Source organism: Neofelis nebulosa, chromosome 10 (genome assembly GCF_028018385.1).
Source record: "Neofelis nebulosa isolate mNeoNeb1 chromosome 10, mNeoNeb1.pri, whole genome shotgun sequence".
NCBI lineage: Eukaryota > Metazoa > Chordata > Mammalia > Carnivora > Felidae > Neofelis > Neofelis nebulosa.
Window position 1 is genome coordinate 18,732,204 of NC_080791.1, and position 15,768 is coordinate 18,747,971.

The 15,768-nt window shown below is 47.9% G+C and overlaps 1 protein-coding gene and 1 long non-coding RNA gene across 2 annotated transcripts in view; one reads left to right on the forward strand and one right to left on the reverse strand.

Annotated features, from left to right (window-relative positions):
• SORL1 (sortilin related receptor 1) overlaps positions 1-15,768 on the forward strand; it is a 171,627-nt gene that overhangs the window by 110,635 nt on the left and 45,224 nt on the right. Inside the window, exons 23-26 of the mRNA XM_058687081.1 lie at positions 526-639; positions 4,438-4,560; positions 8,218-8,337; positions 14,108-14,233. Coding sequence (XP_058543064.1) covers positions 526-639; positions 4,438-4,560; positions 8,218-8,337; positions 14,108-14,233 — 483 coding nt within the window. The remainder of the gene's footprint in view (positions 1-525; positions 640-4,437; positions 4,561-8,217; positions 8,338-14,107; positions 14,234-15,768) is intronic.
• On the reverse strand, positions 1,476-3,880 carry LOC131486956 (uncharacterized). The gene is made up of 2 exons (XR_009249536.1): positions 3,611-3,880; positions 1,476-1,704 (listed from the first exon to the last, which is right to left on the reverse strand). It is a non-coding gene; the product is annotated as an uncharacterized LOC131486956 (long non-coding RNA).

Consider the following 15,768-nt stretch of genomic DNA (forward strand, 5'->3'; position numbering starts at 1 on the left):
CCAAACAACGCGTTTTTCTTTCTCCTGTGTCACGGGTAGAAAAAAACCTCAAGAGTATTGTGTATCCTTTGGTACCTACTTGACTGAAAAATTGAAGATCTATGAATATATATAATAGTATGTACAGAATACAGATGGCTATAACTATATTGACTATGTATGTTTTCATACTGTGTAGACATAGTCCCTTAAGCAGTTCCTTGGATGATTAATATTTTATAACGTTGATGGGCTGGTATCTACCCACCGGACCCAACCTGCACCATCACTGTCCTTTTTCATTATTGTAACCACCCCCGGCACCTCTCTAGCTCCCTCTTACCCCTTAATTGTAATTGAAAGAGGAAATAAGGAGGCCTCTATCGTAGTGCAGGTGAGCTTGGCACCCCCCCTCTCTCCCTCTTGGCCATTTAAGGCCTGTTATTTGAGGAAGAGAAGCGGAAAGTCAAAAGAGAAGAGTCTTGCGGTCCAGCAGTAAGAATAATATTGGTTTCGTTTCCTCTTCTGCCTGCCGCCGGCGGCCAGAGAACACCTGTCTCCGTAACCAGTACCGCTGCAGCAATGGGAACTGTATCAACAGCATTTGGTGGTGCGACTTTGACAACGACTGTGGCGACATGAGCGACGAGAGAAACTGCCGTGAGTCTCTTAGCTTGGCCGGGCGTCTGGGATGTTACACGTTTGTGGTCACTCGGCCGGTCAGCTCCTCCCAGGTGGGGACCTGCCACCCCGGATGGCCCCTCATGATCAGCGATGCCCGTTTAGGCTGATGGGGCTTGGAGAACAGAGAAGAACATGTCTCCACCGCCACTTAGATACAGGTTATTGTTTAACACCCAACCCCCACAGGTGAGGGAAGTGCTCACTACAAGGGGTTGACCAAGAAGCATCTCGTGGCTGAAACTGAGCTGCCTGGGGCGTCAGGCGGCCTGGGCTGTAACTGTGGCCCTACTACTGTGATAAAGCTGTTGACCAGGTGACATTCCTTGATCGGTAAATTCAACCTTTTCAGAGACTGGAAACAGGTTTTACTTTGTATGCCACTCCAATCGACGGATATCAGCTGCCTGCCAGGCTCTAGAGTGATCATCCTAATTGACTGACGATGCCTGGTTTGGTTTGAAATGCGGGGCTGTTGGGGCGCCTGGGTGGCTCAGTCGGTTAAGCGGCTGACTTCGGCTCAGGTCACGATCTCACGGTCCGTGAGTTCGAGCCCCGAGTCGGGCCCTGGGCTGATGGCTCAGAGCCTGGAGCCTGCTTCCGATTCTGTGTCTCCCTCTCTCTCTGCCCCTCCCCCGTTCATGCTCTGTCTCTCTCTGTCTCAAAAATAAATAAACGTTAAAAAAAAAAATGAAATGCGGGGCTGTTGATAGGTGTGCATGGAAACATCCACTCCAAAGAGTGTATACTTTCTAAGGGTAACAACTAAAATATATGATTGTGTTTAGCAAGGTTTAAAGACAAATAACTATGTATCATGGGTAATTGATTTGCTTCCAGTTTTTAATTTTTAGTAGCTTCGACATTACCTTGTAAGGAGGTGCTTTGCCTTCTGACAGTGAGTAATACGTTCAGACATTCACTCAGCAAGTATTTGTTGAGGACTCCTTTGTTCTAGGCTCTGTGCTCTGTTCTAGGCTCTGTGCTTGGCTCTGTGCCTGGTCTCAGGTGATCAGGTGGACAGGTGGATCAGGAGTTTATAGTCTGTAGGGGAGTTGGAAAAATAGAGGCAGTTACAGAGGAGCCTATGAGTGCTGTGATGGGGACGTACCATATGTATCCAGGAAGAGCACACAAATCAAACTTGGGTAGGTATTTATGGAGAGCCCTGAAGAAGGGTGGGTAGAGGTGAGCCAAGCAAAGGTGGAGGGAATATCGTGGTAGGCAAGAGAACTGCAGGTATGAAAACCCAGAGGTCAGAGTGTGTGGTGTGGGGCATCGGTGACAGGAATGGAGAGTTGGCCTAGGGATGGTCCCCAGAGCAGCAAGGGCCTGTGAGCTTTATTCAGAGGAGCAGTTGGGAACGGTTGAAATGACATGATGAGATTTTTGTCTTTGGAAAGATAAGGACTAGGAAGAATGCACTGGAGCGGAAGCAGACCGGGAGCAGGCAAGCCAGAAACTAATCCGCAGGCTTCTCTTTCAGATATTTCCCCATGGGAAATCCAAAAGCTCGTTGACCATTTTGTGCTGTAAGAACAGGTCGATGGGTGCCTCCTGGCTCCATATACTCTTCTGGCCTCTGGTGGACGTACTTAGCCAGCCACCTATGGGGGCTGTGCCAGGTTCCCAGGCTGTTGCATCCAGAAAGTAACCTCAGGAGCAGTCAATTCACTGATAAAACTACGTATTGCCCTTCCTGGCTCACAGGAGGTTTTTACTAAACCTCTTCTTAATGCTTTTTTCTTTGGTTTCAGTGGTTGCCATTCACACCCAGGGAGAAGAGCTTACTGAATGGCAGATTTGGGAGAACATTAGGCTATCTGTGTGTTTTCTTCTTTTCTTTTCTACCAGAGTCTCAGGAAGGTGTGGTGTTTGTGGGGGAAGAGCCAAAGCTCCTTAAAAACTGTCCACATGAACAACAGGGGAGCCTACCTTGGAAAGGACTTTATTACACAATGGGGTGGGAGAGGAGATGCTTCTTAGAATTGGCACGTTGGGTGAAGATTGCCAAGATGTGATTAGGCTTGGTGGAAGCAGAGAGATTTAAACTAGACGACCTTGTGTCCAGTGATGGGGATTCTACCCTGGGTTTTGGTGTCTACTCGACGGATAAGCCGGGATCTTGTGTTGGTTCAGCGTTAGGAGGGAAGGACCTCCCTCCATGTTCAGGACTTGACGCTCTCCCGCCCAGCCCGTGAGCTCTGCACGGGCCTCACAGGCTTCCAGAGAGTTCACACTCGTCCTCTGGGTCAAGTTGGCAGCTGGCTCTGAACCCGCCCTGCTTTGGTGTCACCGTCAGCTGGGATTGACCTTCCCGGGACCATGGGACTTACTTGCTGCTCTGTTCTTTCTCCATTGACTCCACTTGGCCCAAGTCCCGACCAGTCAGATGTGGCAGAGGGGAGGGGTGGCAGGGGACCCAAGAGAGTGGTGCTTGTCTGTGTCTGCTCAAGCGGCTCCCTTATCAAGGAGGAGGAGAGCCGCGCTTATCCTGATGGTGGAGGCGCCCCGGCCGAGGGCAGGGCTGCAGGAAAGGAGCAGGCTGTGGCTGGGCAGTCCTGTCTGGGAAGTTAAATGCAACATCCCGTCAGCTGCCAGGGGGTGTGGCAGGGGGGCATCCTGTCAGTTCATCTCCCTCCTGCGCACACACACTCCTGTGCTGGGTAGCTGTCAGGTGCTCTGGGTTTTGACATGAATCCCCTGCAGCCTTGTCATTTTTGCATTCATCCTCTGCCTCCCACCATGAGCTCAATTACAGAGAAGAAATGGAGCCTCAAATAAGAGCTGCTGGGGATGTGTCACGGCAGCGTTGGCTTTTCATTTCACGGCACAGCCCCACCCTCCGCCCCAGGATTCTCTTCTGTCACATCCTACCTTGTGTGTCAGCTGCTTCCGAGAGCAGCCTTTCCTGGAGGGTCTTTGGCTGGGGTCAGGGGGTTGTGCTCACCTTCAAATAAGTTCTGTTCCAAAGAGGGAGAGGAATCTGTACCCGTTCGGATGCAGTCGGGCAGAGGAAGGACGAGGAAGAGACGTGACATCTGGTGGTGGGAGCCTCTTCTATTTTACAGCCTATCTAATGGGCTCTGGTCCCAAACCTGTTTCCTTATTTATTTTCACAAGCCTGTCACAGGGTAGGTATTGTACGATTTCCACATTACAATGGAGAACACAGAGGCACAGGACGGTTAGGTTACATAAGTAAGTGGTAGATAACAGAACCGAGAGATCCGTATCTAGTCTTTCTGTCATCACAGCACTTGGCCCCATCACCTTATCCTCTTCCTGCTGTGCAGGAAACGGGCTCAAGGAGGTTAAAGTTAATTGCTTGAGGCAGAGGCAGAGCCAGGATTTGAAGCCTGACAACAGGGACCGCGTGCCCGCTGCAGAATCCTTGCCCAACACTCCCTGTGTCATCGAGACGAGGAGGTGCCAGCTTCTTGTGCGACATCGGGCTTCTTTAATGGTAGTTTTTCTAGATGAAGGTGTTTCTGCCACTTACTTAGGAAGACCCCTCCGTGTCGGAGCGGATCGTAGGAGGTAGTCCAGCCCATCAGTCTCTCTCCCAGCTGGATGGTGGTTTCTCACTTTCCCAGCCCGGTTCCCATCTGGAAGCTGTCTACCGAAAGACACGCTCTGATCTCCCTTGGTCGTAAATTTCAGGTTCTCATGTTTTGTTTCTTGTTTTCCCCCCTTGGTTGGCTTTCCAGGGAAATGTTTGTGTTTGGCAGGGGGAATGAATTGTTCCTAACGAGTATGTTGTGTCTCCCGTCTTAGCTACTACCGTTTGTGATCTGGATACCCAGTTCCGTTGCCAGGAGTCCGGGACCTGCATCCCCCTCTCCTACAAATGTGACCTCGAGGATGACTGTGGAGACAATAGCGATGAAAGTCATTGTGGTAAGGAGACACGACGTCCAGGAGCCCCGTTCCTGAGCAGGGCGACACTCTTTGCTCACTGGGCTGTTGTGGGTTACAGATGCAGAATTTTCTTTTTTCTTTTCTTTTCTTTTCTTTTCTTTTCTTTTCTTTTCTTTTCTTTTCTTTTCTTTTCCGTTCTTTTCTTTTCTCTTCCTTTCTTTTCTCTTCCTTTCCTTTCCTTTCTTTTTTCTTTTCTTTCCTTTCCTTTCCTTTCCTTTCCTTTCCTTTCCTTTCCTTTCCTTTCCTTTCTTTTCTTTCCTTTTTTTCTTTTCCTTTCTTTTCCTTTCTTTTCTTTTCTTTTCTCTTCCTTTCTTTTCCTTTCCTTTCTTTTCCTTTCTTTTCCTTTCTTTTCCTTTCTTTTCTTTTCTTTTCCTTTCCTTTCCTTTCCTTTCCTTTCTTTTCCTTTCCTTTCCTTTCCTTTTCCTTTCTTTCCTTTCCTTTCCTTTCCTTTCTTTCCTTTCCTTTCCTTTCCTTTCCTTTCTTTTCTTTTCTCTTCCTTTCTTTTCTTTTCCTTTCCTTTCCTTTCTTTTCTTTTTTTTCTTTTCCTTTCTTTTCTTTTCTCTTCTTTTCTTTTCCTTTCCTTTCTTTTCTTTTCTTTTCTTTTCCTTTCTTTTCTTTTCTTTTCTTTTCTTTTCTTTTCTTTTCTTTTCTTTTCTTTTCTCTTCTCTTCCTGTCTTTTCCTTTCCTTTCCTTTCCTTTCTTTCCTTTCCTTTCCTTTCAATTTTTTTTAAAGAACCTTATTTTTTATTTTGAAAAATAAAGAGTGTGTGTGCAAACAGGGTAGGGACAGAGAGAGAGGAAGATGCAGAATCCCAAGCAGGCTCTGTGCCACGAACGCAGAGCCCCCCACGGGGCTCGAACTCACAGACCATGAGATCATGACCTGAGCTGAGATCAAGAGTTGGACGCTTAACCGATTGTGCCACCCAGGTGCCCTGATGCAGGATTTCTGAAAGCGTCTCTGGGTTTATGATAGTCCAGCTGCATGACCACCATGGTAGGAATGATTCATTCAAAAAATAACAGCCCCTGCTTGTACCTTGCAGAGGCGCTGTAAGCATGGATATGATAGTGAGGAAGATTTCTAAATGAGTTTAGGCGGTTCGTAACAGCTGTATGTGGAACAGACTTGGCCCACACATCTGGGCGGCTGTGAGATTAGCCCCCCGAAGACACAGATCAATACCTTTGTGAACGTTTTTTTTTTTTTTTTTTAATTTTTTTTTTTTTTAACGTTTATTTATTTTTGAGACAGAGACAGAGCATGAATGGGGGAGGGTCAGAGAGAGCGGGAGACACAGAATCGGAAGCAGGCTCCAGGCTCCGAGCCATCAGCCCAGAGCCCGACACGGGGCTCGAACTCACGGACAGCGAGATCGTGACCTGAGCCGAAGTCGGCCGTTTAACCGACTGAGCCACCCAGGCGCCCCAGTGAACGTTTTTTAAAACCAGTCTAACTCAGTAAACTCTGTTAGAAGCCCAGCAGATGGTACGAACGTAGTTTGAACATCTGTTTTCCGAATGGAGGTTTTTACATTTAGAAAAATTAGTGTTTTGGAATTGCAAGGCATGATAAGGAGTTCTCTAGTTCAAGTCCTTTCAGTTTCCAATTAAATGACCGAAGGGACATATTTCAGGGGACGCTATTGGTTTGTGTCGGAGTAGGAACCCGGAGCCTTGTTTCCCACCCGACCCCCGCTGCTGCCCGGCACCGGCCCTGCCCCGGTTCACGAGGCCTGTCTTGGTGAATGGCTCTGGTACCCAGCTCCGCATTGCTGACTGTGCAAGGAGGAAACATTACACAGTGCACACAGTGTACCAGATTGGAGGGATCCTGGCCATGAAAGGGAAGTGAGAATGGAGGCCAGACGCTGACCCCAGACATCATGATGAGTTGGTGTGGCCGTGCCAGTTCTCTCTGCCCACCCACGGGGCAGGTCCGGTCAGGCTGTGCCTGTGCTTACAGATGGGGCCTGCTGTTTTCACCAGCAGGCAGTTTGACCCCAGACACTGAAATGAGGAGAGCAGGGGAAATGCTCCTAGCCTGGCTCTCTGAGGAATTTTGTGGGATCACATCATTTTCCCTCATCTCTGTAAACATAGGAAGTTCTGGAAAGCAGTCTTCAGGATCCAGTGCTGTTCTCCCTGCATTTCTTCCATCTCCTCCTCAGCGCCCTCAGAGGGGTGAAGGGCACAGCTTGGTAGGAAGGAGACCCCAGTGGTGTCACTCACTGGGCACACGTTTGACCATCCGATGGCTGGATTCTCCCTTCATGAGCCTGTTCATGCTGGTGTCTCCTGAGTCCATCCTGGGGTCTCAGTCCCTGACATCCTCAGAGCCAGGTCCTCTTAAATATCTGAATCCCCAACTTCACCCTCAACTTGTCTCCTGAATGAGGGCAACTCAGGGAGTCACCCTGGGCCCCAGACTTGGCTACCTCTGGGCCCCAGACTTGGCTACCTCTGTTTTCATAGAATCTTTTTTTTTTTTTTAATGTTTATTTACTTTTGACACACACACACACACACACACACACACACACACACACACACACACACAGTGTGAGCAGGGGAGGGACAGAGAGAGGGAGACACAGAATCTGAAGCAGACTCTAGGCTCTGAGCCATCACCACAGAGCCCGACGCGGGACTCAAACTCATGAACCGTGAGATCATGACCTGAGCTGAAGTCGGATGCCCAACTCACTGAGCCACCCAGGCGCCCCACATAGAATTTTTAAAACTCCATTTCAGGGGCACCTGGGAGGCTCAGTTGAGCGTCTGACTCTTGGTTTCGATTCAGGTCACGATCTCAATGGTTGGTGGGTTCGAGCTCCGTGTCGGGCTCCACGCTGACAGCTCAGAGCCTGCTTGGGATTCTGTCTCTCCCTCTCTCTCTCTGCCCTTCCCCCACTCGCTCTCACTGTCTCTCTCAAAATAATTAAATAAACTTAAAAAAAAATTTTTTTTTTTAATTCCATTCGAAAGTTCTGTTTTAAAGGATAGTCCCAGGGCCTGTAAATGGTGTTGCCAGGGAAGCCTGCTTGCAAGTCTTGGCCAGGCTGCACGGGCTCATTTGCTTCAGGACCCCACCTTTCTAGAGACAGCCGGCCAGCCAACATCCCTGGAGCTCTGCCCACAGAAGCTCCCCAGTTTCCTGTGTTTCAGGAGCTCGGCACTGACCTCACGTTCCCCTATCGGAGCATCGCATCCTAATCAGCCCCCTTGGAGTTCTCACTACCCCTTTTCTGAAACCACAGGCTGATACTAGAAGGCTTCTGTTTCTTGAGAATTCTGCTTTTTGGACAACTAGAGCATCGCCCCCCAACCTTTCCATCACAGTAGCCATAGACGGTGGTAATATTTGCAGAGTGCACCGAGAATAACCCTGTTCTTTCCTGGAGGCAACCAGCAGCAGGAGTATCTCAGGGCACCCATACCCCATTTGCAGCACGCTGGCTGGAATCAATCCTCAGCAGCCTTGCAAATCCCCGGTGCAAGTCCGTGCTATGTCTGGATAACTGGGGATGATGCGGATAACGCGTGCCCTGCTAACCCTTAGGAGCTCTGGTGCCAGAATGGAATTATGAGCGAGGCTTTGTCCCCACGGCTGTGTGTCTGTGGTCTCTCCTGCAGAAATGCACCAGTGCCGGAGTGACGAATACAACTGCAGTTCGGGCATGTGCATCCGCTCCTCCTGGGTGTGTGACGGGGACAATGACTGCAGAGACTGGTCTGATGAAGCCAACTGCACCGGTCAGTACTTTCTGCTCTCCCTGAACGGCACTTGTCTGTATGTGCACTGGTTAGCCTCGCAGCCCTACGTGATCGTAGACTCTAGGCTCTGAGAACTGGACCGTAGACATCAGCCAATTGGCTGCTTCTCAGAGAGCTGGTCTGTGATGAGCTTGTGCCGACGGGTAAACCAACATCCTGCTTTCTTCATGGAGAAGGTCTTGCTGTGAAAAAAGGATTGACTAAACGGGTATCCTGATACAGTCAGTTCACATTCTGGCTCAAGCTTATTTCTTCTTGACCGTTAATACACAGTTGACAGACTTGGTCCCTTGTCTGGGGACCCTACATGGGGTAGCACTGGACTAGCTCGTGGTTTTGATTTTTTTTTTTTTTAATGTTTATTTTTGAGAGAGAGCGCGAGAGAGAGACAGAGCATGAATGGGGGAGGGGCAGAGAGAGAGGGAGAGAGAAACACAGAATCCGAAGCAGGCTCCAGGCTCCGAGCTGGCAGCACAGAGCCCGACGCGGGGCTCGAACCCATGAACTGTGAGATCACGACCTGAGCTCAAGTCAGACGCTTAACCAACTTGAGCCGCCCAGGCGCTCCTAGCTCAGGTTTTTGAATGGGGAGCATCAGAGAATTCCCCAACGGTGAAAGCCTAAAGTGTACTGTGCACCTGTTTGGGGCAAGATTTTATGAAAAATAAAGTTGGAAAGAGCATGAGGATATGAGAGAAAGGCTGGGCGGTGTGATGTGGAGGTAATGTTTGAATTCTTCTGTTGAGTGATGGGTTCACTCATGTTCATTATACTACTTTTTATGAATGAATGAATGAATGAATGGGGCCCATTTACATTACGGTGGAATGGAGGAGAACCAAGAATTGGGAACGCTGTGGAGGGGGAAAAAAAAGACTGATCCCATTGCCTGATGAGTAAATTTTCTCTGCAACTTCTTGAAATTCACTCAGTTCTACGTTTAAATCTCTCCAGTGATGGGGCTAAGGTGGTTTCACGTACCCATTTCGTCGTGGTGAGGGCAGATCTGCTTCTCAGCTTTGGTTTTCAATTCACTGTTAACGGCATTAACTTGTCATTCATGCAGTGTGGATCATGGCTCTTGTGGCGGGACTTCCAAGGCCCCTGTCTTAATCTCTCTCGCCCCCAGCGTGCCCCACCGGTTCCTACATGGCCCAGCATCTGGGAGCTCGAAGCATGCCTACCAGTGTGTAAAAGCAAATAAAAAGAAGGTTATGTGATCAGATCCCAAATGTAAATAGAGACAACTTGTGTCGTGATGCTTTAGTTTAGATTTGGTTCCTGTAGGGCAGAAATGACCTTTGACCCCTTTGTGTTCTCCCACTGCCCAGCCCCTGGGAAGAGTGCCTGTTCAGGGAACTTTTGTCAATTTGGCAATTTACACAACTGCTTTTCTGTAGTCATCTTAGTTTCGAGGTGACCTCCTGTGGCCTTAAAGAGTACATGGCCCTCCCCAAGTGCCCTGTCGTCCCACAGGATGATCTGTGATGTTACCAAATTCTGTCCCCTTGCAAACTTACCCTGAACTTGCCCTTTGTCCTTTCTGGTGTGATCTGTCAGTGTCTGAACCTCTGTTCTGGGGGCACTGCAGGAAAATGCTTCTCTCCAAACATGAGCATGGCCCGCAGAAGGAGGAAAAACCAAGGTCTGTGAAGGAATTGCCGTCAGCCCAGGAACCACGAGTGCTGTCTGGAAGCTGTGGGTTTGGGTGGATGATTGGGTAATAAATTAGAGGGGTGCACTTGGGCATTTCAGTTTGTAAATTGCAAAATGATCGAACATCTTGTTAGCACAACCGCGTTAGTCAATTTTGTGTTTCAGCAGCATGTGCTGATCTTCCGGGATGAATGATCAACCCATGGGTGGGCTCACCGTAGACTCCTGATTTTCCTCTCTCAGTTTTTTCTGGCAGGGCTGTCTGGGGAAAATGTAGAGTATTTGCACCTCACCTGCTCCCCTGTTCCCATGGCTGTTCTTCCAAAGCTATTTAAAGATGATTCTCCTTCCCTGTCATCTCCGAATCGATGGCGGTCAGCTGTGAGCTCATTAGGATGTATGGCGTGTCACTTCATTTCCTGACCTAACAAATTAAGTCATCTGCAAAGCCAGGGAAAATAGATCGGGGTCGACTGACTTCCTGTTGGCCTCAGCTTGCGTGCAAGGTCTTTGCTCTTCTCCCCCCCTGCTTTTTCCTTTCATGGGATTGAATTTCCTTTATTCCCTTCTCCCCACCTCCCTGAATGGAATTTTGAACTTAAACTTGATTTCTGTTGTATTAGCGGTTACACTTAGACGTCTCGTGTGTCTTTGTAGTAACATCCGCCTCTCCTCAGAATGCCTGGATTCCAGTCTCTGCACATGGTCCCAAGACTAACAGACTCAGTAAATACTTAGTATTTTAGTTTCACATTTTAAAAATCCTAATATTAGCCATTGCTATTATATTTTAGTAACGATTTATCACTGCTTCTTGTATCTGATGCCTCCCTTCCGAGTACATCCTTCTCCATTTCTTGCAGCAGGAGTCCGTGAGTGGTAAACTCAAATTTTAAGTTTTGTTTATATAAACGTGTCTTTATTTTGCTGCTCTCAAGTCCTGAATTCAGATGGATCTGGGTTTCTGGGTTTGTGGTAATTTTCCACAAGTATCTTGACGAAATCATTCTGTTTCCTTCTGGCCTCTTCTGTGTTGATTTCTCCTGTCGGGTGATCTCTTCAAACAACAATCAGACATTCTTTCCTCTTGAGTTATCTGTGGGTTCTTGTTGATTCGTTTGTCTTGTGGTTGGTGTGCAGCTTCCCCCATCTAGGTGTGGAATTATTTTTATTTGTCCTGCTCTTGAGACTTGTTTTCCTTCTCGGGTCTGGGGATTTGTTTTTCATCGATTCTGGGGAACTACAGCCATGATCTTTTCAGCTCTATTTGCTACTTTCTCTGCTTTGGTCTTCAGCAGTTACTGTCAACCATTTTGTTGGACTGTGTGTGCCCTTCTGTTGTTCATGGTTCCTGTTTTTGTATCCCCTGTCTCTTTATGACTCTTTATGACTGTCTATAGTCTCGGTTACTTCCTCAGACTTCTCTTCCAGTTCAACAGTTCTCTTTTCAGCTAAATCTAATGGGCTGTTTCACAAATCCACTGAGCTATTATTATTTCCATGACTATATATACATTTTTTAAGCTTATTTTTGAGAGAGAGAGAGAGAACAGGGGAGAGAGGGAGGATCCAAAGTGGGCTCTGTGCTGACGGTAAAGAGCCCAATGTGGGGCTCAAACTCACGATCCGTGAGATCATGACCTGAGCCGAAGTTGGACACTTAACTGACTGAGCCACCCCTGGGCACCCCATGACTATATTTTTTTATATCTCGAATTTCTGTCTCTTTTCTTTATGCTTTACGTTATTACTTTTATTTCACTAATCATTGAAGTTATATTGATATTCTCATTTGTGTTCCCTCGTTCTCTTCCTAATAGTCCAGTGCTGTGTGTTGAATGTGGCAGTGCTTTCCTACCACATTAATTCATTCATCCCTTCTGCCCCCCCACTTGTATTTGGTTAATAATTTCCATCGGGTATTCCAGAGGGTCCTGCTGAGTCATAGAAGATCTGTCCAAGTCAGAGAGTAAGGTGTGGGATAACGGCCTCTATTAGAAACCAGGATGCTCTAATTTCATGGTCATTTACCCCATTAGCCCATCCATTCTTATAGTCACAGTGAATCCTGCCGTGTGTAGGATTCCTATTTTTCTTCCCAGTTCTTTAGTCTGTATTAAAGTCCATCTCTTCTATCCCTGTGCTTAAAAAAAAAAAAGTATTAATTGAACATGTATTATTTACTAGACACTTAGTGTCAGAGAGCTAATAAGTTACTCAGGAGGTGGGAAAATTCAGAAAAAGAGAATGTGTTAAGCATTGCATTCATACCTGGCCACTTAAAATGGAGTGGTGCAAACTGATGAGTCTTTCTGAGCGCAGCTCCTGTGATGGATTTTGGAGATCTCCGACATGCCTCCCAGAATGGTCATTTGGAAACTCCATTAGCACTCTGAAATTGCTTTCAATTAAAAGTGAAATGCATAAGCTGAATAATAACAAGCAGATCAGTATGGTAATGAGCTTAGGCAGCAGCATATTTTATGAAAGTGAGCAAGGCTTTGCTGAGGAATATTTTCAAGGGCTGTCAGACTTGGAAAACCAACAGATCAAAAAGTATTCCAGGCAATGGCTGTTTACTGGGGCAAAAAATCATGTACCCTGTTACTCCTCTTACCAGATAAGTATATTTTAAAAAAAGATGTTTAATGGATTCCTTGTACCAAAGGTTGTAAAATATTGAAACTTCCTGTAGACCTGTTTGCATGCTACGCATATATCCTTGATCTTCAGAGAGAGAGGAAGACAGCAGATAATGGACCACCACTTGTGTTAAAGTGGCTTAAAAGATCAGGTTCTTTGTATTTCCGACTGCTGCAAAAAATAGCCTCAAATTCAGTAGAAATTCTCGAGGGCGTTGGAAGCCAATTTTCCCAACCCTTGAGTAGCAGTTGCCAACCATCTTGATTGAATAAATAACTACAGTATGCACTCAGTAACCCACTTTTGTTTGTTTTGCCTCCTGGGTTGCGCAGACATCCTGTCCACACAGTTCAACTAACAGAGGGCTCATCTACCTCGGTGGTATTATTTTATGTCAGTTGTCAAAAAGGCCAGACCTGGCTTTCATTCGGCCATGAACAGACACAAGCGGCTTTCTGTTTCAGTGGAGGAAGGGCAACTCTCATGGAGAAGGTGGTTAGTCGTGTTGGTTGGGTTCAAGGCACCCATTCTGCGTCTGAACCAGCCTTTGATCAGGGCTTCGAGAAGTTGCTAAAGGACTTCCGGGTGGCCTCAGCCCACGTATGCAGCTAGGGCTGTTCGGTTATAACAATAGCTCTGTTCTACTTGCCTCTTTTGAAATGATTGTCGGGGACACCACGTATTTATTGTTGGCTGGTGGATGTCACTCCTGACTGTTGAGAAAGTTAGACGAGTCTGGGGGGTCCTGGGACCTTTTCTTTGTGAGCCTGGATAAATCTTCTGTGCCCTTTGGAGCTGAGGTTTTCCCCATCTGAAATTGGGTAGTTGGTTTAGAATTATAAAATGACAGCCTGTCAGAGCCGACCAGAGTCCTTATGTGTCAGCATCGATGATGAGACTGAGGCCCCCGCACGGTGGCTGGACCGGGTCTAGGGCCAGTCTCCTGAGCACCCGCCGCCCCTCCGTGTCCCACAGAATCTGCATGAGTGGGTGGGTTTATGGGGGAAGATGAAGTGGCAAGACGGAGCAGGGGCAGCACAGGCTGTGGGCTGGGATAGCCCTGGAGCCATTACTTAATCGTCTTTGTGAACGTGGGCGAGTTTCTTCATTTCTCTGAGGCTGTTTCTCACCTGTGGACGGGGAATAATCCTTACATCGTAGGTGGTCGTGAAAAGCAAATGATTTTTCTGGTTGTTGTTTTTAACGTGTACATCGGCACTTGTATAACATTTCCAGACCCACAGAGCCAAGCGATTGCTTCATCAGGAGGCTGCCCCCCACCTTCAGGGCGGCCCCGGGTGCCTAGCTCCTGGCCAGGGAGGAGCTCGGGTGCTCCCCACACGTACCTTTTGACCCAGTGCGGTGTCTCTTTAGTCAGCCCCTGGGCGGTTGGTGGGGGAGTCGCAGTGAGGGCGGCATTCACGCACTCTCTCTCCCCTTTTGCCGGCAGCCATCTACCACACCTGCGAAGCCTCCAACTTCCAGTGTCACAACGGGCACTGTATCCCCCAGCGGTGGGCGTGTGATGGCGACATGGATTGCCAGGACGGTTCTGATGAGGATCCCGTGAAGTGCGGTAAATGCAAACGCTCCAGCCTTCCCCTGGAGCTTCCCCGGTGTCTGCTGGTGGGGAAAAGAGGCCACAGATGGGCCGGGGAGTTCTGCTCCACCGTTCCTCTCTGCCCACTCTGACAACCAAAGAAGCCCGCCCAGGTTCCGTATGGCATCGCGCAGGACGTAAAGGGGTGTGTGATACGGTTTTCATTGTCAGGCAAGCCGTTTGGCCTCATTGCTTTTCCATCGCAACTTTGAAGCAAAGCAGTGGAAACCAATGAACGCACCCAGAGTGCTAACTGCAGTCACCAAGGACGGAAATTGCCAGGGTTCTGCCAGAACTTAGCCAACGGTTTCTCTATAAATAGCCTATTTTATGACTGAGAGTTCTCTGTTATGGTCCTTTGGTAAAATGGACCCTTCCCCGAAGGTAGAACATTTTCAGCATAAGTGATTTAGAAGAGAATTCCGAGGTCATCAGTTACCTTCACAAAATAGCTCTGACACGAACACAACGTATGAAATCCTCTTTGATACCAAATATCTTTAAGGTTCCCTCTCCTTATCCTTTTCTCTATAACGTCTGTCAGAAACCAATCCCCCGTGTTTCTCCTCTGCTCTCAATATTCTGCTCACAGAATACTTCAACATTTCTTGGCCACCAAATGTGTGTTTTCCACACTAAGCAATTCTTCAGTACCAGCTGGGTGTCCCACAGTTAATTCATTCCTTACTTTGTCTTCCTTGGGATAGTGTGAGACCTTACAGGGGAAGGGTTTGGTCCCCAACGCCGCCCCCCCCGACTTCAGATGCCAGTCACAAGCCTCAAATTGCCACCTGAACTTCTGACCGACCGGCCATAAATCCACATTCCCACGTCCCCTCCCTTGGGTTCATCGATTTGCTAGAATGGCTCACAGAATTCAGGGAAGCGCATTTCCTACTTGATTGAAAAAGGACAGAATGAACGTCCTGATGGAAGGTACGCGTAGGGCAAGGTATAGGAAAGGGATGTGGAACTTCCGTGCCCTGTCCAGACCTGTCACTTCTCCAGCCTCTCTGTGCTCAGCAGCCTGGAAGCTCTCTGAGCCCCATACTTGTGGACGTTTATGGAGGCTTTACGGCATAGGCATGACTGATCATTAGCTGTCTCTAGCCCTCGGCCCTTCCTGGAGGATGGGGAGTGGGGTTCAAAGTTGCAAGCCTCTGGTCATGGCATGGTTTTTCTGGTGATCAGCCCCTATCCTAAAGCTACACAGGAGTCTACCCAGAGTTGCCCCATTAGAACAAAGGACACTCCTGTCACCTAGGAAATGATATGGGTTTAAGAGCTCTGTGCCACTAACCAGGGGCAGAGACCAATATATATATTTCCTGTTATTTTACATCATATGTTCCGGATCTTCATGGGATGGTAGTCATTGCACGTCACATACTCTGTTCCTCTCATGTCACCATATTAAACAAAGATGTTTGCCTCTATCTGTATTTTTCTGTAGTTAGCATTTTCATGGCAGATGCATATTCACTTTGTATTTCTCTGACGTGGTTCACTTG